Raw genomic sequence first — 22,741 nt, 5'->3', positions numbered from 1 at the left:
TCTCATCCGTCTTTGTTTTGTCGTGATGCTCAGAAAGCGTCTCCTCCCTGAAACTTGTAATTCAATTTGCAGAAGTAATTGTGGACAGCTGACATGGGTAAAGGCAGCAGAAAAATCAAGGTTTATATTATAAGAAGCTCAGGGAGAGATGTACAGTAAAACTCATTTTTAGACGTGGCCCAAGGACATTGGACTCAGTAAAATATATTTGAGCTGTTCTTTAATATATATAGAACACATATTTTGTGATAACAGCAATATACCTGTATAATTTGCATATTTTCCTGTTCTGACAGTGTTGACATGAACGCTGTCATGACAAAGATGCAAAAAAACTAAATTAACCTTAAATCTGTACATAATAAAAGCACAGTTTATACATAATGGGGCATCATAAAGTTAATGGAAACATTTCTCAGATCTTGAGAAAACCTAGTAGAGTTTGGTTGCTGCTGGGTGAGATAGTTCTCATCACCTTCTATTTTTCAGTCCACTTCTGGAACTGCTGGCCTGCTATTGAGTCAACACTATGTGTGCTTACAATGAGGCGGCAACGAGCGATGTCAGAAGAGACGTGCAGCCGTATAGTCAGCACAGTGCAGCAGGAGTCAGCAGATGAACGGCGAGAGGAAGTCAGCATGTCAGAGACAGAGAATCGGTGAGCTAGAGAGCGAGCCAGTTTAACTGAATTATCCTTCAGGGTGTAATAGGAGACGTGAGGACAGCACGCAGGACGGTCTGCTGACAGCAGTCTTGTGATGGAGTGAGCCAATGTGGGCTCAGACTGAACTCCCTGGAAACGTTCACAGGCTCCACAGATTAAATGCTTTATGCAGAAATGGTTAATGTGTTTGGACAAGTCACGAAGTGGTTAAGAATTTACGACTTCTCAGAGTCTTTGTGGTGATTTGTTAAATTAATGTTTAAAAAATGTATTTAGAATGATAATAATCACTGTTAACATACAGACCTGGAATGATAATTAACTCTCCTGCCTCAGTGTTTTGTTACGTGGTGGATATTGTTTTCGCAGACAGTGTTGCTGCTGTGTTTGACGGGGATGTTTGGTGTGCTGGCTGGAGGATCTCAGTGGACAGATGGTGTTGTTTAATCCTGTCTGTGCCCTCTGTGTCCCATCCTCCATCCCTCCACACACAGTGTCCCTCTTCTCTTACAACATCCACCTCACATTTTCTGCCTTTTTCTTCACAGGTGAGACATTTTTTTTTTTAGTTTTTCCCTCGTCACCCTCTCTTTCTCTTTCTGGTGTCTCAGACTCCTTGCTGCTGCAGTAACTCGATTCAGTCACTAGAAGGAAATAGTGAGCAGCCTTAGGAGTCAAAAATCACATGTCTGTGTCCAAATAACAAACTTTGCAGTAGAGAAATGGCTTGTTTAGTATTAACTGTGTACAAAGTACAGACACTGATGTCTGCTGAGGCAACCTTCTTAACAGTCAAACATCATTTGACCCACTTTTCAGGATAGACCAGATTATTCTTTTTTTTTGTTTGCCATGTCACACAAATATCCCTTAATCTATGATGACTATGATTTGTTACAAAAAGTCCACATTTATGTGCATAAATAAAGCATGGCTGCTGCTGACCCTTCATAAACAACTCATGAGGATTACAGGGGGGATGTGAAAAAAAAAGAGGCCTTAATCCTAGAAAACCCCCAAAAGTGTCATTAATTCAGTGTGTCTGTACAGTAGGTGGTGCTGTGTTGCAAACATAAGGATTTTCTGAGTGGGGGGCTTAATATATGCTAACATTGTCCACCAGATAATGTTAAATTCATCTCATAACCTCATAGACAAAGAAACAAAAAACAATGTACATCTAGCATGTAAACTAGTTTACGATGCTAACTGGCTAATGCTAGCATTTACGCTAAGAAGAACATAGCATGCTAGGTAGCAGATTTATCTTTAAGCCTTAATATTATTACATGTACTTTTAAAGTGGCCACCAATTTAAACCATAAACTAAACTTGGCTACATATCAATATTAATATTTTTTCTATTTTATATATAATATAACAGTAGGGGGTCTGATTAACTAGGCTCACCTAAAAAGTTGTTTTACTGCTTAGTATTTGCTGATGACTGAACCTTAAACAGTCCTGGACCTGGAGGCGAACACAACAGAAGCTGCGATAACTTCAATCAGCGTTGATTGAATCCGGGCAGGACGTGTGGGGGATGGGGGGTGCTGGGATGAAAGGGTGGCAGAGCCGTGTCAAGCGATACCTCTCTATATAGAAAACAGCGGAAGTGGGGTTGATTGGTTGAAAAATTAAGAGCCGAATTCCCGTAAATAAAGTGTAATTTCTCTGATACATGTTTTGTTATGTATGATTCTAAGATAGTCTTGCACATTATTAGTTGGATTTGTTAAATAGCGATATAGTGTAAGCGGACAATTTAAATAAAATTCTTTATTTTGTTTTATTTTGAAGTTCAGAACCGGAAAAGAACATATACGTGAGCGCCATCTTAACACAATAGTTATTCGGCAGAGAAAACGGGAGAAGCAGAGTAACGGGAACAGAGCTGACCTGGAAATTAAATTAAACAGAAGAAAACGTGTTTGCACAGGAGTTAATGCAGGTAAGCAGACCGAAATGTGAATTCGATATACATGTGACTTGTGTGCGTTTCGGTGTTAAGTGTCCCTGTTAGAAAGATGTTGAACATCATCAGAAGTATTTGGGAAGAGCGTTGAACTGTTGGGCGGTGCACTCCTGCCACCAGTATGTTTTGTTCTGCGTATGCTGAGATTCACATTGTATACTGCAGCTGATAAAACCCCAACAAAAAAGCTTTAAATATCTAGTAACACAATGCAATTGTTTACGGAGGCATCGTTCTTCCTAAATAACACTTTTAATAGTCTAAACGCGGACGAAAGTAGTCCTAACATGCTTTATAAGTCTCCTTAAAACAAAACAAAGTGTAAGAATATGAAAGGCAGGCACTTGTTGCATAAGTTAGAAGTCAGATTTAGGAGACATCCTGTGTGGAGGGAAACCAGGTCCCCCTTCTCACAGCCTCACAGTGGGCGACTGCTGTGAGCTACAGGGAGGATGATAAAAGGGCAATTGTCCCAAATCTAACCCTCTGCCCAGATATGAAAAGGCTTTGCAGCATATTGCAGCGCTGCTGAATAATGTTTCCTTATAATGTAACCTTGAACAATGCTCCTTTGTCTACTTTCAGCTGTGCTATCTCTGTGGTATTCTAACTGTCCATGGGTGTTTTAATGATGGATAGATATTTAGTTTCTCTTACCAAAAAAGTCACATAAATGCAGTTCTATAATCAGTATTCTAAAATCTTTAGAGTAATAATGTGCAACATGACCCTAAATTTAAGTGTGCGCTGAAGGTTTCATATTGATATTTTGTTTTATTTGAGTTTTTTTTTGCTCTGGCCTTGGTCTTGATGCTTGTCCATCTTCCTCTGTCTAAGGCTGGGATTGTCTTCGCTCACTCGTCTCGGCAGAGGGGGAATAAATAGTGGAGCACTGTAATGAAACTACAGACAGACAGGGATGAAGATGCTCTCCTTTGTCCTTCTGGATTTCTTCATTAGTTTTGCTTAGAACTTTTTTCCTGTGCCATCACATCTTTTTGTGCCTCCTGACAAGACTTTTTGGAAGAGCAGTATTATTTTCTACCACATCACAGAAATCATGGCAAACGTGTGCCGTTATGGCTTTTTTACCCATGCTGTGGTGCGGGGCATCCCAGACACCTTTGGGAAGAAGGCTGGAGACAGCTGTGAAAATGGGGAGGCCTCGGTGGACCTGGCCAAAGCTCAGCGTCAGTTTGGTTGCCTGACAGGAGCGTTGAGGCAGAAGGTGGGCCTGCAGCTGATAGAGATTCCCCCTGACCCCGAGCTGCCAGAAAGCTGGAGGATAGAGGATGTGGCAGTCATCCAGGGAGACACAGCACTCATCACCAGGCCCTTTAAGCAGCAGAGACGCAGCGAGGTAACAACATGGAGAAAAACATGGGTTTTATAATTCGTCTTTACCCCTAATCCTTCGATAGTACACTTAATCTTGTGTTTAGCCTGGTTTCAGCTCATATGTGTATGACATGAAAGATACTTGAAGTCTTATTGATAGAGATATTACCCGATGAGTGCACCAAGGCTGATGGGTCGCATCTACCTCTTTTCCTTTCAGGTGGAGGCAGTGAGGAGGGTCATGTCAGAGCTCAACCTGACTGTGGTGGAGATGGGGGATGAGGAAGGGGTGTCCGGAGGGGCCACACTGGAGGGCAGTGACGTCCTCTTCACAGGGAGGGAGTTTTTTGTTGGCATCTCCTCCCACACCAACCACAAAGGGGCGGAGGTCCTTGCAGACACTTTCAGGGTAAGAGCGACAGAGATGATAAAGCTTGGAGAAGCCGCTACTGTAATAAGAGACACATATTATTGTAAAAAAAAAAACAGGCTCCTCAAAAACAAAAAGAGCTTGTCAGTAAACCAAAGACAAATTTGTAGCATTTACATTTTTAGTTGGTGCCACAAACCCTTGTTAAAGCCAAGTTTTTTTTTGTCAGAGAGCAAACCCAGCTGCCACAGGGAGCAGGTGGCCATTTGCTGAATTGCATTTGGGGAATTCTCATCTGTAAACATTGATGGATGAAGTCGTTCCTTCAGCCAAATAATGGAGACCGCACAGAGCACTCCCTCTGGCTCAACGTAACCCACCCATTATTATTGATTCCCTTAGTCCTGTTAAGTGCATTTACACACTTACTGTTCCTTTGTGTGTGTGGCTGATGTGAATAAGTGCAGGTGGGTGGTCAGAACGTGAAAGCATTTTGTCAGATATCCACTCGTTTTTCAGGCTCAGTTTTGTTCATTAAAGTATGTTATAAATAACAATTTGCTATATTCACTGACGTCATTGTGAGTTATAGTGGTGGAGGAAGTACTGAAGCTTGGTACTTAAGTAAAAGTACAAATAACCAGCAAAATGTATACTTAAGTAAAAGTAAAAGTACTACATCAACAATCCTACTTAAGTAAAAGTCTTAAGTACTTACTTTTAAATGTACTTAAAGTATTAAAAGTAAAAGTACTCATGTACTGAATACATATATTTGATTTCCATTGCAAAGGATATCTGAACAGGTTAAAATAATCAAAGAAATCATCTTAAAATTAAAATTGACAATGTATAGTTAATTTACATTTTCAATACAGAGAGCTTTGAAATACCCAGAACCAGCTATGGACAAGTCTGTGTGTTATGAGGCAGGCTGTGGGCATCAAGTGAAGAGAGAGGCTGGTGATTTAAAAAAAAAATAGGCATTCACCATTTTTACAGTGTAAGTATTCCTGCTTTAGATTAATGTTATGATTAATGTTAATCAGACATTAATGGATGGACCTGTGTTAGCAGACAGAAGCTAACTAGTTAGCTAACTGAGCCAGAGCATCGGCATCAGGATTGAGTCACATTATAGAAACAGCTGGCAGCGTGACACCACCTCCATGCAGAGTCTGACCTCACATCAGTCCAGCACAGCTGTATGAACACGACTGTATTCATAAATGTACTTGTAACTACAGACATTGTAAAAATTTGTAGTGGAGTAGAAAGTACAGATAACAGCTGCAAAATGTAATGGAGTAAAAGTATAAAGTATGCACTATTATTTTTACTTAAGTATAAATATATAAAAATGTACTTAAGTACAGTAATGAAGTACAAATACTTAGTTACTTTCCACCACTGCATCATAGAACACACAGGTACCCTTGTATTGTAAATGTGTCTTCTTACTTGGGACACCTGAAAAAAGCAACATTCATGTCATTGTCTATGACACAGCTGGATTAAAAAAAATGTTGTTAGCATCTGTGTGTAAATTAAACCACGTTTACCTCCATCTGTTCAGGACTTTGCTGTGTCCACTGTTCCTGTCTGTGGTGGAACCCGACTGAAGAACATCTGCTCCATGGGAGGCCCAGACACAATCATCTTTAGCAGCAGCGATGGAGCCAAGAAGACACTCCGGGTAGGACTTTGTGTTTGTAAAGTAAATCTAAAATACTGTTCAATATGTTTAATGATCATTTTGTTTATTTCTACCTGGTTCCTGGTACCTACCTAGTTTATTTATGAAAAAAAAGTTTCCCCTCCAATACACTGGCCTTGTATTCTCATCAGTAATAAAGAATTTCTCTGTGTGCACGAACATAGCATCCCTTGATATGGTTAATGGCATTAGTGTTGCTTATGATTTAGTGTGTGGGGTTTTGTGCAGATGATGGAACAGCTGACCGATCACCACTACGAAGTGCTCACTGTCCCAGAGGAGTCTGCAGCGAATTCCATCTACGTCAGAGGTCCGTCTAAACGGGACTTCCTGCTGCACAGGCCTGCAGAGGAATGTCCAGACAGCATGCCTGTGAGTAACACTGAGGATTTAGATGTCTTTGTAATTTCAGAGACTCTATTTTGTTTCATGATCTTAAAGTTTAAAAGAAACACATTTTAAAAACAAGTCTCTAATAACAATGTTCACATCTAGTGTTAATATCTGAGTTTTAAATATGAGCCTCGCTTGGGACATTGACTTCCAGCCAGGGATGCAGCTGTGTCTAGGGATGATGGGCGTGTCTGGATGAGTAATCTGTTTTTCCCCTTTCTCCTCTGCAGGCCTTCCAGAAGTTGGAAGACTACACCCTGCTGCCGACAGCCTGCAGCGAGGCCTCCAAGCTGGGAGCGTCTCTGTCCTCACTCTGCCTCCTCATCAACAGGAAGCACACATATTTCTGAAGACACACAGCAGTTATCTGCACACGTTCACGCTGCGGTGACAACACCTCAGACACTTTCCACTCAATTGTGTATTTATTGTTAAAGGAGACCCCACCCCCTACTGAATGAATAGTGCTAAGCTGGTTCACTTAAAAAACCACTAAATTCAGCTGTAGTTTCACACTGTTTCAATTTACGGTTTAAGCAGATCACGTTAACAACAAATTACAATGACAATGGTTTCTGGAAGTTTCTGCTACTTTCATACACATTTTATACTGTACAGAGAAAAATCTGAAATCATCACTGTCAGATATGACAGGCAACCGGAGTGTGACATAAAATGCAGTAACCCCCTTGAGGCTGAATGTAGACCTGCACACACCCTGGGACAAACTGTCCATCAAATCAGTATTTGAGTATTAGTAGCTTTAGTTACAGGATGTCTAGCTGCTAAATGTATAAAGAGTTGTTTTAGCCTTTTAGTTTATAAACCAAGTTATAGAGGTAGTAAAATCCAGTCTGTATCTTTAATATGCACATGGCTCCTGTGTATTTGTGTTGTCAGTTTTAGGTACCATGAACCAGTGCTCCTGCTGTCAGTTTCACCTTCATGGAGGTTACATTAAATCAGCTGCAATTTGTGGTGCTTAAAATGCATTATTTTGTCTCCACATTCACGGAAAAGCAGGGCAGACCCCAATCGAATGAAGTATTATAATCAATAAGGTGATTTATTGCTGGGCTGTTAGAATTAGGGAAAGCATTGATAAACTGGCAAATGGACGCATTTCGCAGAATTCACCTTTCCATCAGAGGATCAGAACATTTGTGTTAAAATAAATTAAAACAATGACTCAAGTGAAATTTCTTTTGATTTATTTGTTTTGTTAGAAAGCGAACATGTTTAACGGTTGGACTTGGCAACTCTCTCCAACTCGTCCTTCTTCTTGATGGCGTAAGAGTTAGATGAACCCTAAAAGAACCAGGAATTCAAGTTTAGATCACAGCTCCATGTACATATGGAAGGCTGTAGTAAGAGTGGACAGAGTGTTACCTTAGCTGCATTGATCAGTTCGTCAGCCAGGCACTCGGCGATGGTCTTGATGTTCCTGAAAGCAGCTTCTCTTGCTCCTGTGCACAGCAGCCAGATGGCCTGAGATGAGAGAGCAGAATGTTAGCTGGGTGAGAATAATAAACTTTAGGATAAAACAAAGAGGACAGTGGTGTAATGTGTCTGAGTTGGTGATTGACTGGGCCACAACAGACTACAGCCAATGAATAAGCAAAGACCTTTTCTCTGCGAGCACTCTAGCACACCAAGACAATGGGATGATGTCCAGGCGTGACTCTAGCCTCGCTTTAATGACGAAGAGAGGACCAAAAGACCAACATTTAACACCGAGTTCTTCAGCTGCAGCTTTGCCGAATTTCTTACAAGCTAATCTGATCCTTACACTTGTTGGTCTAATACGTACATACTTTCAATATACAAAAACATGCATAAAGGTGTGTTGAAGTTACCTGGTTGACTCTGCGGAGGGGCGACACATCCACAGCCTGTCTCCTGACAGTACCGGCACGACCAATACGGGTGGAGTCCTCACGGGGTCCACTGTTAATGATGGCGTTGACTAAGACCTGCAGGGGGTTCTGAGAACAAAAGTGGAGGAATATATAAGTACTAAGCAGAGAACTTATATTGCACAATTGTCACTTAAAAAGTCAGAGCCTCCGTACCTCTCCAGTCAGCAGGTGGATGATTTCAAAGGCGTGCTTGACGATGCGCACGGTCATCAGCTTCTTGCCGTTGTTGCGGCCATGCATCATCATGGAGTTGGTCAGACGCTCCACGATGGGGCACTGGGCCTTGCGGAAGCGCTTGGCTGCATAACGTCCTCCAGAGTGTGGCAGGTACTTAGCGTACTTCTCTTTCACAGCAATGTAATCCTGGGGAGAAAAATTGGTGCCTTTTTAAAACATTGCAGTTTATACATTATATAAAAATAACAGACATGGATAGTGTATCTGAGCCGGTGATTGACTGGGCCACATCAGACTACAGCCAATGAATAAGCAAAGAGCAGTTTCTCTGCGAGCACTCTAGCACACCAGAACAACAGGTCAGTGTTCAGGCGTGACTCTAGCCTCGCTTTACATCAAAAAGCCCAAAATTGTTGTGCAGCATGCTGTCTACCTGCAGGGAGATGTCATTGATCTGGACATCATCAGTGCTCCATTTTCCAAAGAGCTTGATCTCTGGGGTCTCAGCCACGGCTGGGGCAGTCTCCCACTCGGTCACTAAAAAAATACAACAAAAAGGATATCTTTAAACTGAAGGAGCACTTCAAGCAGGTAATCATCAATTCACCCACATTTGTCAGTTTACCAACATTGCTTAAGCAAATAGTCTCCTTAAAGGAAACGTGATAATTACATTATATATTCCTAAACAATTGGGACAAAAAGCAGGCAATTCTGTACGGTGCCTATGGCCTTTATGAAACATTACATCTGAATTATTTAACAATTACACGTGGGTATAATGGTTGTTCATTTGATTAGCATGACTCTGTAGCTCTATTTGCTAGCTCTCAGTTTAGAGCGATGTCACGACAGGTTACAGAGAAAATCATAGATGTTTAATTGCAAACCAAATTGATTCATTACAATTTAAAAACGGCAAACATGATTAAATAAATTAATTAAAAATATATTAAAAATATCTCGGAGCTAAAGACCGCAGGCCCGGAGTTGAAGCATTTCGCGTTAATATTAGCAACCATGGGGCATGGGAGCTAACAAGCGTATGATAACGGACAATTACACACCTTTTGATCACCAACTGTGCTTTATACATTAAATAAATGACAATCAAAAATGTACAGCCGCAACATTTTGTGAAATGTTGTAGTGTACGTGACGTCTATCGAGGCGGCTAATCAACGTGCAGCATCCACACGTGCTAGCAAGCTAGCCACATGCTAAAGCTCACCGCTGTTGTGCTCGCACGGCAACATTTACCTGGAATTTCAACACATTCCGACTGAACTAAAGCGTTCTAAATGACTTTATCGGATATTATGCCTTGATAACGTTCCGTTTTACCAAGCTGTGATATCTATTGTGGTGTATAAAACATGTAAAATGTGAATTTTCCACTCACTTCTGTCTGCCGCTCTGTACCACACTTCTCTGAGACGGAAAAGGGCCTTTCGGGGGCGCCGCGACCAGATATCCGGTCCGCTGGTTGATTCCTTCCGTTGCGCAAAGCATGATGGGGAATGTATTTCTCCACAGACAAATTTAAATTTCACAGTATAAAGTCTATTTAATTTATTGATTTGTTTAGTGCTTGAGCAAATCTGAAAGAGCTCGATCAATATTTTGACTCCTGTAGCCGAAATTTTGCATTGTATTGTGGGTTGAGCTAAATTAACAAACATTAACAAACATTATATAAATATTAAATATTATAATCGTTGTATTATTAACACTTAATACACATAACGTATAGACTTAATTATAAGACTGCAGGCAAACACAAGTAACAAAACAATAATATTTAGACAAAATAATAGCTCAGTAAAATTTTATAGATGGTGTATTTATATTTAAAAAATAGTACTTAACTAATATTGACTGATTTGAAGTTACAGAAATGCTCTGAATGGACTCAACATAATGAAATCATTTTTGATTAAAGAAACACAAACCGATGTTCAAAACTGTAATCCTTTAATTGAGAAATTGACACTGCTCTATACCTTTTTGTTTTCAGGACAACACTGTAGAAATTGTAGGACACTGTCAAAATAGTACTTTTTGTTTAAAGATTTTAAAAAAGTGTCCACATTTACTGTTTGTATAACAAGAAAACTAAACAGAGTAGGACATCCCTTAGATTTATGCGGTTAGGTCAGTTAACTGTACGAGCATACATGAAAAAAAAGGATGCAACAATAATAAAATAATACTTTACAGCATTAACACGGTTAAGCCATTCCACTCTCCATGAGTTCCCTTCACGTTCCATTGTGCAATGCATGCTCATTCAAAAGTAGCTCTCTTTTTCTTTTTTTAAACACAATAGACATTTTTCTTCACATCTATAAGTACGACAGGCAGCAGTAAAAACACAGGTAAGAAGAATGAATCCCTTTTCTAACAGAGACATTAAGGTTCCTAAACGCCTGAGATATCTAAATGCGATGGGAGGTAAAGATCGCCAAGTACAGTAGTTTGGTAGATCAGTAAACACTAACATTGCACTGCCACCTTCCTACTCATTCTGTCTCCTCACTCCATCATCTTTATTTTTAGCACCATCAAAAGGCAGTGTTTTAAAGCACTTTGGTAATGGACATGAAACACTGAGGCATGCGGGGAAAATTTAAGGCTTAATCTACTAAAGCTGAATGGAGTACAGCTGCATGATAGCGATTTAAAAAAAAAAAAAGGACTCCCCCAGGGTAAAAAATGGATGAATAAAAAGATAAGAATTACTGCATCAGAAGATGAGCAGGGCAGTGAGTCTTTACATGTAGACGAGATGACTAGACGTCACTCAGGCACTGTAGTGGTGTGCGGTGTTTCCGAGGTATGTGCCACCAAAGAGATACAAACGCACACAGGTTGTTGTGGACATTTTCAGACAGATTAAAGGGGCACTCCACCTTCTATGCTTTCCAGAGGGTAGGTACTTTCCTACCTATTACCACATCCTGAGGGTGAGACTTTGGGTCTAATCAAATGTTAAAGATTAATTTTACAAGGGTTGAAACAAACATGATGATAACTGAGCCTCTGACATTGAACTTCGACAGGTTTTTGCTGGAAATGCTATGTTAAATTGGTGGAGTGCTCCTTTGAATTGTAATTTTCTCTATTAACTTTAAACAAATACAAGTATTTTCCCCTTAACATTCACAGCCTGGATAACGGCAGCAAGTCTGCTTTGTCAAACCACACTTAGAAACTGTGTAAACTATACAAACACTTCAGCAGCAACAAGTCACAAGTCCTGTACTTTGTAACAACCATGGACAAAAAATAAAACTCCCTTTTCTGCTGTCCACATATTTTATAAAACTCTACATGCTGCCTACAAGAAGGTGGTGAATGTTAAGGGAGTTCTCAAAAAACAACATGGCTTAAAATTAATGGTAAGGAGTTAGAACACAATTAATGCCACTCTCGTGTCTGTGAATATCAGCTATAGCTGAAAGGGAGTTAGCTTAGCATAGCATAAACCCTTCCCTTGACTGCCTGTTTTGGCACTGTGGCACCGACTTCCTTTTTCACCTTCCTACCACTGAATTCAAGCTTTCTAAATAACACTATAGATTGTCGCTTTATCCAGTTTGCATACAGACTAAATAACAAACAGAGACATGATGTGAGGTGCTGGTGGATTCTGGTGACCTCATGTGGCAGGCAAGCTGCTTCCCTTTGTTTCCAATGTTTGTGCTAAGCTAGCTGTAGCTTCATATTTTCTCCACAGACATGAGAGTGGTTTTGACAGGAGCAAAACATACTTTCAGTGTTCCTTCAAAAGTATGTAAGAAATCCTAAAATGAACATATAAAAATATGATAAAAACAAAAATGAACATTATTAGGAAATAAACGCTGTGTGTATCTGCATTTGTGTGTGCTTTTCTACTCCAGCCACTTCTCCATACACGTGTGGAACACGGTCTCATTCGAGTGCCACCAGACATGCTCGACGCCAGGAACAGAGCAAACGACCAGATCTCCACGAGCCGCTAGTGTCTTCAGTCCGAAAACATCTTTGAGATAGATCTGCAACAGGAAAACAGGGCAGGACTTAGTCAATGTACTGTACTTTAGTTTGGTTGTCTGTACTGTTGTCTGATTTTTACTCACATCTTGCTGCTGCATCTCGACAACGGTCTCGTTGTCGTCATAAAACCCGAACTGACTGTGAAATATGCAGAAAAGGGAGAAAATGTGTGAGCATCACATGAGAGTCATCAGATCATCAAAAAAAGAACCACCTATATATAGCTGTGCTGCTGCTACTGCTACATATCATATTACCGCACAGAAAGGAAACTACGAAACTAAAAATTAAACGACAGAAGGGTTTCATTTTTGACCAACATGATTAAATAGATTTGTTTGGCAGCACTAGACAGAGGTCTGAACAAGGAAAATGACACCCTGAATAGTACAGTTCTGTAAAAAAAAGTGTTCTGTGCCACTGTTGATTCAATCAGATCAAAAGAAACTGATCAAACCAGAGGATAAACTCACCTCGACTGCCATGGAGTGATAACCCCGTCATCTGGTCCTCCAATTAACACCAGCTTTTTGATTTTCAAAAAGTTCTTCTTCCACTCTACAAATTACAAATAACTCAATTTAACATCTTAAGCACTGAATTTGTAATGGAATGCTGAGCTGCAATACAAACCATATATGGTAGTTATTCACAAATCATATGACTATAAATAATTGTTTTTCAGAATCAAACATTTAGATATGCTTTCATCAGAAACTGCTCACCTGTTGAATTAGGGTTCGGTCTCTCACTGTTGAGCAAAGCCAAATAATCACTGCTGTTCACGTACAGGTCTCTGTGGTGAGGGTCTGGAGATGAAGGAGTAGGAGGAGGAGGAGAGAGACCAAGCAACTGGGTCATATTCCAACATTTATCTGATCACAAATTCACCTTCAATAGGTTATTCTTGAAGTCTCACCATTCCAGTAGTTGCAGATGGATATTCTCTGACCTATTGATGTGTAGCAGAGGTGGTACAGGTTCGACTTCACAAACTGAGGGAAGAGGTACTTTAAATAATCTGTGTCTGAAACAAAAGGGATCAGAATAAAGACCAGGCCAAAGAGAAGAAACTTCACATGGTAAAGCTGCTAAATGCTATACAGCTCGTGAGTTGTCCTCTATGGCCACAAACTGCAGAAATACTGGAAATTGCAGGCATTCCTCTTAAGAACTAAACTAGTTAAAACTCTCATTATAAGGAGCTGCAGATTGCAGTAATCAGCCAAACCCTCATTCAACACAATATCTTTATTATCCTACTTAAATGTGAGTTACTAACCTCCGTACTGTCCAGCCTGAGGTGAGGACAGAGAGATAAAGGAGTGAACATTATGGTCTGACAGAGTGGAGAGGATTCCTCTGCAAACAAGTCCACCTGCAATAACATAAACAGCGACATGTTTACGCAAAATTGCCTACATGGAGGCCACCACCCCCTCAGCAGGAAAGTCGCAGGACTAAAACAGCAAATATTCATCTGCACATGTCTCATTTTGCCCAACGAAGGAAAGTAGAAACTCTTTACTATCAAGAGGTATTAACTAATTATTAGACTCCTTGTTTCAGAGACATTATTTTCTGCATTTGTCAGCCTGGTATGATCTTTTATCTCTCAAAACTTCTAAGAGATAAATCTGAAACAGAAACAAGTTGTCAGAAAATCCTGGGGTAAATCCATTTCACATTTCTTCCCCAGGCTTGTACAAAAAAAAACATCAGTTACATATTAGGAATTTCCCAATGCTGACCGAAGGTTATTCTACATAAAAAACAACAAACAACAAAGTCTTTAAACTTAGGTAAAGTCTGTGTCATAACCTCATGCACCACACACGCAGTTACTTCTTTATCACTTTACTTGCATGAGTGTATTGGCTCACCCTGGGAGTAGCAGATAAAATGAACCCCATCTGCTGCGTTCTGCATTATCGGGTAAATAGCTGCCTTAAATCCCTCCACCTGTTTCCACATGGGCTGCAGGCTGGCACTCCTGTCAAACAGGTCGATGACCGTCACATTGGTTCCAGGATGAGACTGTGGGAGACCGAAGGTGAGAGTGTTTAAACAGTTACAAGGATCAACAGTGATGCTGTTCAGGATGTTAAGGATGATGGGTTTTAAATTGATGACTGATTAGTTTGCAAGGAGCACAGACCAAGTGAAGCGGAAATTGACTTCCGCTTTAGTTTCTTTTTTTTGTTGTTTTCCAGTTTCGATTGAAACTTTGTACTATAGTAGAGGTGAAAAAGAGGAACTCATTAAACCTCACTGATCTCCCTAAACCACCACATGTGCAGCTCAGTGTGTTCCTAAAGATGTCAAAGAATTCAAGTAGACAAGCAGGAAGGGGCACATTTCACTGTGTCTACATGCAGAGTAAACGCTCTTTGGATGAAGATACTCACATTACAAATTATATGTAATATTAACTCAAAATAACACATTTACAACTCAGTCACTCATTACAGTGGGATTTCAACAGCAGACTTTCACATACAAGTATATTCACTGACTTTAACATTATGATACATGCTGATAATATGTCACAGCACATGTTGAATGGCGTGGCTCCACGTTTTTCTGATAACATAGGATGATATAATATATATAAGGCCTGCAGGATATACTGTGAAACATACATTTGTGTACTTTTAAACCCCCAAATATCTTTTACATTAATAACACTGAACCAAATTCTCTTAGCTCTGGGTACTCACCTCGTTGATAAACCGCTGTAAGTTTTTAAAATCTCCTGAGCTGTCGAACAAACCGTGCACTATGATAACCGGTTTGTATCCGACCACTGCAGCCCAGAGACAAGCACCGAGGAGCGGATACAGCAGCCTGGCCGCCCCGCTGCTACTCCTCCGCTTAAAAGAACAGGAGCCCTTCATTAGACCTCAAACTACTTAAAAACAAAGCTTATTAAAACCGTTTAAAGAAAAAAACAGACACCTGAAAACATTAAAATAAAAACAAAAAATACTGGTATTTGGCTAATATTCTCGTGTTTCCATTTTTAGCTCCGTTTCTGTTCCAGTTGCGGCACAGAAGAGCAGTTCGTCTCTTTAATAAACCAGGTTTACACTCACTACGCTGCCTGTGTGTTTACTGCGAAATAACACTCCTGATAAAACACTGAAAACAGCTGCTCCGCTTTCTGCTTTTGTTTGTTCCGGTTTTAAATTAGAGGTGAAGCTTACGCAACTTCCGTGTGTCCTCCCGTCCAGTCAACGTGCAGCTTCCGGTTTCGTACAATAAACAGTAAACACAAAGCTGAAACAGGACGACAGCTTCCATAATATATTATCATAACACTTGCTGTATATACGAATTATTTAAGTTCCGTTTATGTTATTTATTTCCTGAAAATAATTTAATATATGTTTTGAAATTTCATATTTTATTTGAACAATTAGAGAAAAAAGATAAAGCTATCTGCTTTTGAATTACACGTTTCATCACACTTAAAAAAAATGTGGCCTCAGTGAAACACTTTAGGCACCCTGGTGTGAATAAGGTATTAAATGCATGTCGTTTGTGTGTCACAGCAAAACACAGATTTTTGCAAACCAAATGATGACAAATGAAAACAAACACTGCTGCTTTTTATCAGTCTTTCATAAACTAGTAATCACGTCTTCACAGGCTTTATTAACCAGTTGTGCAGGTTGAGAGCATGACACACCCCAATCACCTTCACATTCAACATACATTCTGAAGATCAGGTGAATGGAGCTCACTTCCTGTTTTCTTACACTGCAACCAGCCTTTTGTCCTTTGGTCCATTTCAAACATGCCTGTTCATCCAAAACATTTGTAAAATATGACATGAAACACACATGAAACATTAGTTATCTATTGACGGACCTGGTCATGACTTGTAAAAGGAGTGCAGTCAGATTACGCGTTGGCTTGTTCTGATTAATGCTGGAGTGTCAGGTTATAGCATCAGATGCTTCCATGTGAATCCACAGGGCAAGAAAGATTTATTGCTTCACCAATAACGTCACTGAGTTCAGTCTCTTAACTGCTCTACTGAAGCTTTACATCATGACAGGCGCTTTCATCAACACCATGGACTGGTACAAAGTGTTTTTTCTGTAGTCCCATCACTCTACAGGGTAGGCTGCAGCAGCTCCTGCAGCTTACACAAGGTGTCCTTCAGAGTGCGAGCTAGTGTCTCTGCGTTTGTTTCCTCGCAGCAGTTGAAGGCAGTGACGGAGAAGTGGACGTGGTCGGCCTGCGGGTTGTAACACACAGCGTAACCATCAGGAACGAGAGGCCCAAAACACATCACGCTGTCTGTATTGGCAGGAACCTGAAGGGATGAAAGAGGAGTACTTTTTAATCAGGCTTCCATCACACATTCTATAACACAACTGGCTTTAATCCTTTTAAATAACATTATAATGTGTGAATGCAGATCTCATTCATCTACCAAAACAAAAGAACTCAGCTGAGGTTATTATACCTGACACTGTATGTTAATGTGAAACTCCCCTGAATGAATGCTGACTTTGATCAGGACTCAATCACCAGATCAAGTAATGGCATGGACTCCCAGCTTGTAACAACACTGTCAATCATGAATAGCTGGTCATAAAAATCACATGCTTGAAGCTAAGTCATGCTTCGATAACAAAATAAAGCCTGACACCATTAAAAACGAACCAACGGGGAATTCCAAAAAGAATCTGCACATGCATCAAGCAACAAAAAACACTGACAGATAATTCCTAAACCCAAGCTTTCTGTTCAGCTAAATACTGCAAACACACACACCTGTCCTGTGCGCAGCTTCCAATGTGTTGCCAAGCCATAAGCTGTATCCATGAAGATTTTGGGAATACTCAGTCCCTCTGCGATGGCCTGCAGCTTGAGCCCAAGCAGGTGGCGGTCAATGCCGTGCCCTTTGAGAGCCTGAAGAGAAAAATAAAAAACATAATCAGCTAAAAACATGACTGAACAAGTGTTTTGTTTAAGTATTTTTACCTGGTCAGTCAGCACTGCATAGGCATCGACAGCTTCTCTGAGCAGCTGCAGCTTTGCTTCCCGCTGTGACGCAACAAAAACAAAAAGCACACTGTGATTCTGACCCTAAAATAAAGAAGGAGCTGGGCTGTGGAACTATTCCCCTGCAATGTTTCTCACCGATACAGACGGGTCATCAAACGCAAGAATGAATTTGAGTGCCTGATTCGTGGGCGAGCGAATGTACTCTGTCCTTCCTCCTCGAAACATCCGCTGAGTGGCGATGTCACAGGCAGGACAGACCTCATTATGAACTCTGCCAGGGGGAGAACAGGGTTATAGAGAGAATACAGGTACATTCAGGCTCAGCTGTTCTTAAAGTGTTGCACAAAATGTCTCTGGCTGCCTTCTCAACAAATCCTCCAAGGGGTTCTTTCCATCCAGCGTCTAAGTGGGAAGCACAGGCATCAAGAAACACCTGCATAAAAACTAGTTAGTCAAGGTCGCTCTTGTGCCTCCAGGATAGATTTCACAGGTTTAGCATACTGAGTTTAAAAGGAAGCTCATGCTGGGGTTTACAGAGGACTGCACACTCACAGAAGTGAAGTCACATCCAGAAACCACATTTATGTAACTGTGTGATTTTTGCTGAAGTCAGTGGGGATTTTGCTGACACTGACCTGTAGTAGGCGAGCTGCAGGGCGACCTGGATGAAGGAGTTTGGACTCATTTTGTGCTGTTTGGGAAGCTCTTTGCCGAAGTTCTTGAAGTTGAACACGTTGACGTCAAGGTCGTTGATCAGTCTGAAGGGAACATACATTTGCATTAAAAAACGTCCAGGTTGTCTGACTTTATGGCACTATAGACATCATCTCAGGAGACTTTTGTCATGAAATGAGCCTCTATTTATTCCTCATTTAGATTTTGGCAGCTGATTGATTTATTATACAGCAGGCCCTGCTTTGTGTTTGGGTTGTCGTCACGTGAACTCCGCACAGAAACTTGTCATTATTTTCATCAAGGTTACATAAACAGAGGGAAGATAAATGTGTTTACACTCAGCAGAGAGAGCTCTTTGCAGCTTTGTTAGATTTAGAAGGAAAAGCAAACATGCAGCTGAGGCTGTGCGCTGAGGTCAGTGTTCATCACAACACATGTCAGAGGACGTACATGTCCAGGTTCTGCTTGGCCTGCTCGATGTCCCATTTGATTTCTTTGTCTATGTGAAAGTAGAGCTTCTTCGGCATCGGTAGAGGAATCAGGGGCGCCCTCTTTGGGTCTGGCTTCTCACTGCAGGTAAGACACAAAGTAAACCGGAATCCTCAGGCCTTGAGTTTGGGACTTGGTGCAGACTGAACTTTACAAAGTATCTGGCTGATTGGGAATAGGCTTGTCATTAACGATTTATCGCACCAGTAGTCCAGGATGTGATGCAGCAGCGTTGCGACGGGTGGACCCTCAGCTGTGGCTTGTTCATACAGAAGACCCCACGAGCCGTCCTCGCCCACCACAAACTGTTCAAACACACACAGACACGACTCAGCCTGTAGCAGACGCTGCACCAGCAGCTCTAAACTCACCTTCCCTTTACATTAATCCCACCTGCAGTGTTTTATCAAACCAGCGGTTTCCGCTGTTGGAGAAAGTCCCGCCCCCATGGAGAATCTGAGCTGCTTTGCGGCTGGCATACCTGTCAACCACAAAAATGATTATACGAGATCTCAGACATGGAAATGACAGCAAGTCACAGTCTTTAGATACAACAAGTGGCAACAGTTCAAATGGAGGAAGTGACAATTGTTCAGTGTTGCAAAACGTCAATGGAGGACAGAATGGTATCTGAATTGAGAAGATTACTTATCACACTTAGCAAGCACAGAAATACCTGAGTGTGTGTGTATACGTACTTTTCATCTGATATCCTCATGACTGGAGAGTCCAGACACAAGGAGAAAAGTCCAGACTCTATCAGATGCACTGATTCCTGATTTAGTTTATCTGAGTCACACAGAAACGGAGACAAAGGACATAAACATAATTAAGATCAAATTTAGAGAATCACATTTTATATAAATTAACAGTTTTCTGATACAAAATAACAAACATACATTTACTTTCAACCACATTTCTGCTATTTTGGCCACTGTTGCATTCAATATAGATCCATCTGATGGGTGTGTGTTTGGTCATGTGATCTACCTCTCAGCAGGCGGTTGTAGGCCTGTCCCCAGGTGTGGCGATGCTCACTGGTCAGGATGCCCATCGGCTCCTTGTCCGTCTTCCAGGACTGAGACCTAATCCTCATCAGCTGCGCGTGGATCTGACTCTCCGTCATACGCGAGCCGTCACTGTTGTAAACCTCCAGCTGGAAGAACTGGCAGCAAGAGTGGAAATCAGGACAGAAAAATGTGCTTGAAGTTCATAAAAGGAACCTGAACTAGAATGTCAATAAAACAACTGGATGTCTACATTCAGGCATTACACACATTATCTAAATCGAATATATTCATTTTCATTCCTCTGACAAAATCTCTAATCTCACAGAAGGTCCTTCTGCTAAAACCTCTAATACACAAGCCTCCTGTGCACCGATCATGTGACGTCTTTTGGCAAAGCTGTAATCCACTGGAACAAACAAACAGGGTAAAATAAAATGCAGGTGTGTCTGTACAAAACTCATGCTGAGAAAAGAGAGAAGATTACCCACCTGGTAGTTCCTGACCACTGTGATGTGTGTTGGTGAGCGCCGGGAGCGGCCATAGTGGGCGATGTGGTCGTGTTTTGTGCCGGGAATCCTGCAGGAGGAGAAGAGGAGCGGGTAGAGCTCCATGCATAGAGGCTTCCCCCGCATGTACTCGAGCGGCAGCTGCCCGCTGTCAGGAACACAGAGGAAGAATCATAATTATATACCGTGCGTGTGTATATATATATATATATATATATATATATATATATATATATATACACACACACACACACACACACACATATATACATATATATGTATATATATATATATATATATATATATATATACACACACACACACATATATACATATATATGTATATGTATATATGTATATATGTGTGTATATATATATATATATACACACATACATACACACACTGAGTGGAAGTGATGTTTCTTTTTAAAAACTAAAAATAATAATAATAATTTAAATAAAGTAAAAGGTCATGTGTGAGGCAAACACTGCAAATATAAGTAAGCAAGAGGTGCAGGTTTCAGTGTGTGGACGTTTGGAGTTTACACTGCCTCCAGTAATGCGCTGCAGATACTGTTACACTCTGCGCTGCCGGTAAATAAATTTAGACGCAGATTAACTTCATAAAAGCGAGAAACACATGGCGACGCCAGCTGGGTCAAAAGTCACTGAATAAAAATAGAAACTAGCTGCAACACTTCCAAAGTCAAAGGGATTACTGCAAAAAAGTTGTTAATTTATTTGTAAAGTAACACTTCTAAATACTTCTGGTGAAGTTTCAGGTTGCAACAAACTGTTGCAAGTCTTGACACAATTTCAAATTATAAATTAAAACTTACGTTTTGATTTTTGCCTTGAAGTCCAGAACGGCTGCGATCAGTTTGGATGCAAACCTGAACAGAAACATGATCATGTTTACAACCTCAACATTCATCTTCAATTAAAACCTGCAGTGAAATCAGTCAGATAATAAAGAGGTTGTACACACAGAGCAGCAGCTCTGAATGTTACAGGATTTAAAGGACAAAATAAACAGCTGAGTATCCAGTTCATGAGTGCATGGTGACTCTAAAATAAACACACTGTGTTGCTTTTGTCGTCCTGATTTACTGAGAAGGAGAGTTTGTGGGCTTATGAGTGACAGTAAGGACCTGATGTTGCCATGGTAACAACATCTATACATGTTTCACACATACCCTTAGTTATGAGGGGTTTTTTTGTTTTTAAAAGATTGAATAAATATGAGCTGATCCTGAAAGGCAACATGTAAAAATAGGGAATGGAGATACTGTGTCACTGTATGAGTAAAGGTAGACTCACACCAGCTGGCTCCTCCAGTCATTGTAATCTCTTCTGGGCAGAGAAATGGCTGGGTTGGAGTGCACCGGAAGAGGCTGTCTGCTCTCTAAATATGCCCACTGCACCCACGTGTCTGAGATCTGCAGGGGAGACCCAGAAAATCATCACTACAAGAGGTTAAAAGCAGGAAGTGTTTTTGATTTAGGGCTCAAAACAGTGAATTATAACATTACTATTATCCACTTATGATTGGGTGACTTAAACACACAACCGCAGCTCAGCAGAGGCTTTACACCACCTGTCTGATTCCCACACTGACCCAGTTCTTGGTGTGTCTGGCTCTCCTCTCCAGCCCCTCTTGCAGCTGGGCACCCAGACCACCGGGCCTGCCGAACTCCTGCACCATCCTGCGGGTGTGGTTGAGCTCCTCTTGGGGCAGCAGGGGCTCCAGGGCCCGCAGGTATTCCTGCAGGGTCTGTGTCAGAGGGGGCACCGGCTGTGGGGGCACGGAGGAGAAGAAACACAGTTCCTGCCTCCATGAAACCTGCATGGAAAGAGAAGGGTTAAACTCTGCAAGTCTGCGCAGTGCAAACACTTGGACAGATGCCACGAAAAGCAGGGCGCGACTTTGTGCTGTGTCAAAATAGGAAGTGTGAAAAATATGAACGTGGAACAAGACCTGCTGCTTCTTACTGAACCCACGGCCCACGTACAATCACTCCGTGTGCCCCTGAAGGAGGCCAACATGTCAACTGGGTCTGATTGTTTATGAAGCGGACTCACCCGACTCAGCCACGCTCTGCAGCTCCCAGACTGAATTCTCCTGAAAATCATGTTTCCTCGGCTCAGAAACCCACTCCGTGTAACATGTGTGACACAAAAACCACCTTCCACTTCACTTTCAGACAACTTTTTGTAACAGTCTGCGCAGTCAGAGCACCGACATACAGCCCAGATCTCCTCCTGCTACGCCTCCATCATGGAGGAGACTCCTCATCGCGACTGGCGCCACTTTAAAATCATCAGAGTTTCAAAACAAAGCGAAGCTCCGCCGCGGAGTTCTGTTTTCTGCAGCTACACACATGCAAACACTCACGTAGCTGAAGCTGAAGCGAGAAGTCTGCACACGTGCTGACGTAAAAATGG

General features: G+C 41.2%; 4 protein-coding genes and 2 non-coding genes across 6 annotated transcripts; 1 reads left to right on the top strand and 5 right to left on the bottom strand.

Moving 5' to 3' along the window:
• The first annotated feature begins 2,500 nt into the window (after positions 1 to 2,500).
• On the top strand, positions 2,501 to 7,605 carry ddah2 (DDAH family member 2, ADMA-independent). The gene is made up of 6 exons (XM_028400092.1): positions 2,501 to 2,615; positions 3,477 to 3,999; positions 4,198 to 4,386; positions 5,924 to 6,043; positions 6,293 to 6,436; positions 6,688 to 7,605. The coding sequence occupies exons 2-6, from the start codon at positions 3,700 to 3,702 to the stop codon at positions 6,805 to 6,807; spliced, it is 873 nt and encodes a 290-aa protein (XP_028255893.1). The 5' UTR covers positions 2,501 to 2,615; positions 3,477 to 3,699; the 3' UTR covers positions 6,808 to 7,605.
• A 46-nt stretch (positions 7,606 to 7,651) lies between these two features.
• Positions 7,652 to 10,049, bottom strand: rps5 (ribosomal protein S5). Its single transcript, XM_028400093.1, has 6 exons — positions 9,956 to 10,049; positions 8,987 to 9,090; positions 8,530 to 8,739; positions 8,314 to 8,442; positions 7,847 to 7,945; positions 7,652 to 7,765 (listed from the first exon to the last, which is right to left on the bottom strand). Coding segments are annotated over exons 1-6 (612 nt in total). The 5' UTR covers positions 9,957 to 10,049; the 3' UTR covers positions 7,652 to 7,696.
• LOC114432743 (small nucleolar RNA SNORA3/SNORA45 family) lies at positions 8,019 to 8,151 on the bottom strand. The gene has a single exon (XR_003670308.1). It is a non-coding gene; the product is annotated as a small nucleolar RNA SNORA3/SNORA45 family (small nucleolar RNA).
• LOC114432744 (small nucleolar RNA SNORA3/SNORA45 family) lies at positions 8,810 to 8,943 on the bottom strand. Its single transcript, XR_003670309.1, has one exon. It is a non-coding gene; the product is annotated as a small nucleolar RNA SNORA3/SNORA45 family (small nucleolar RNA).
• A 461-nt stretch (positions 10,050 to 10,510) lies between the features above and the next one.
• Positions 10,511 to 15,793, bottom strand: ppt2b (palmitoyl-protein thioesterase 2b). The gene is made up of 8 exons (XM_028392941.1): positions 15,315 to 15,793; positions 14,478 to 14,631; positions 13,877 to 13,972; positions 13,514 to 13,621; positions 13,320 to 13,403; positions 13,068 to 13,152; positions 12,678 to 12,732; positions 10,511 to 12,593 (listed from the first exon to the last, which is right to left on the bottom strand). The coding sequence occupies exons 1-8, from the start codon at positions 15,489 to 15,491 to the stop codon at positions 12,450 to 12,452; spliced, it is 903 nt and encodes a 300-aa protein (XP_028248742.1). The 5' UTR covers positions 15,492 to 15,793; the 3' UTR covers positions 10,511 to 12,449.
• Positions 15,794 to 16,200: 407 nt separating this feature from the next.
• cratb (carnitine O-acetyltransferase b) lies at positions 16,201 to 22,741 on the bottom strand. Its single transcript, XM_028392927.1, has 15 exons — positions 22,379 to 22,741; positions 21,915 to 22,139; positions 21,617 to 21,735; positions 21,136 to 21,189; positions 20,279 to 20,444; positions 19,771 to 19,945; positions 19,479 to 19,569; positions 19,174 to 19,261; positions 18,985 to 19,085; positions 18,742 to 18,861; positions 18,252 to 18,374; positions 17,752 to 17,887; positions 17,593 to 17,655; positions 17,383 to 17,520; positions 16,201 to 16,918 (listed from the first exon to the last, which is right to left on the bottom strand). The coding sequence occupies exons 1-15, from the start codon at positions 22,427 to 22,429 to the stop codon at positions 16,715 to 16,717; spliced, it is 1,854 nt and encodes a 617-aa protein (XP_028248728.1). The 5' UTR covers positions 22,430 to 22,741; the 3' UTR covers positions 16,201 to 16,714.

Source organism: Parambassis ranga, chromosome 2, assembly GCF_900634625.1.
Source record: "Parambassis ranga chromosome 2, fParRan2.1, whole genome shotgun sequence".
In the NCBI taxonomy this organism is placed as follows: domain Eukaryota; kingdom Metazoa; phylum Chordata; class Actinopteri; family Ambassidae; genus Parambassis; species Parambassis ranga.
This window is presented reverse-complemented; position numbering and strand designations above follow the sequence as displayed.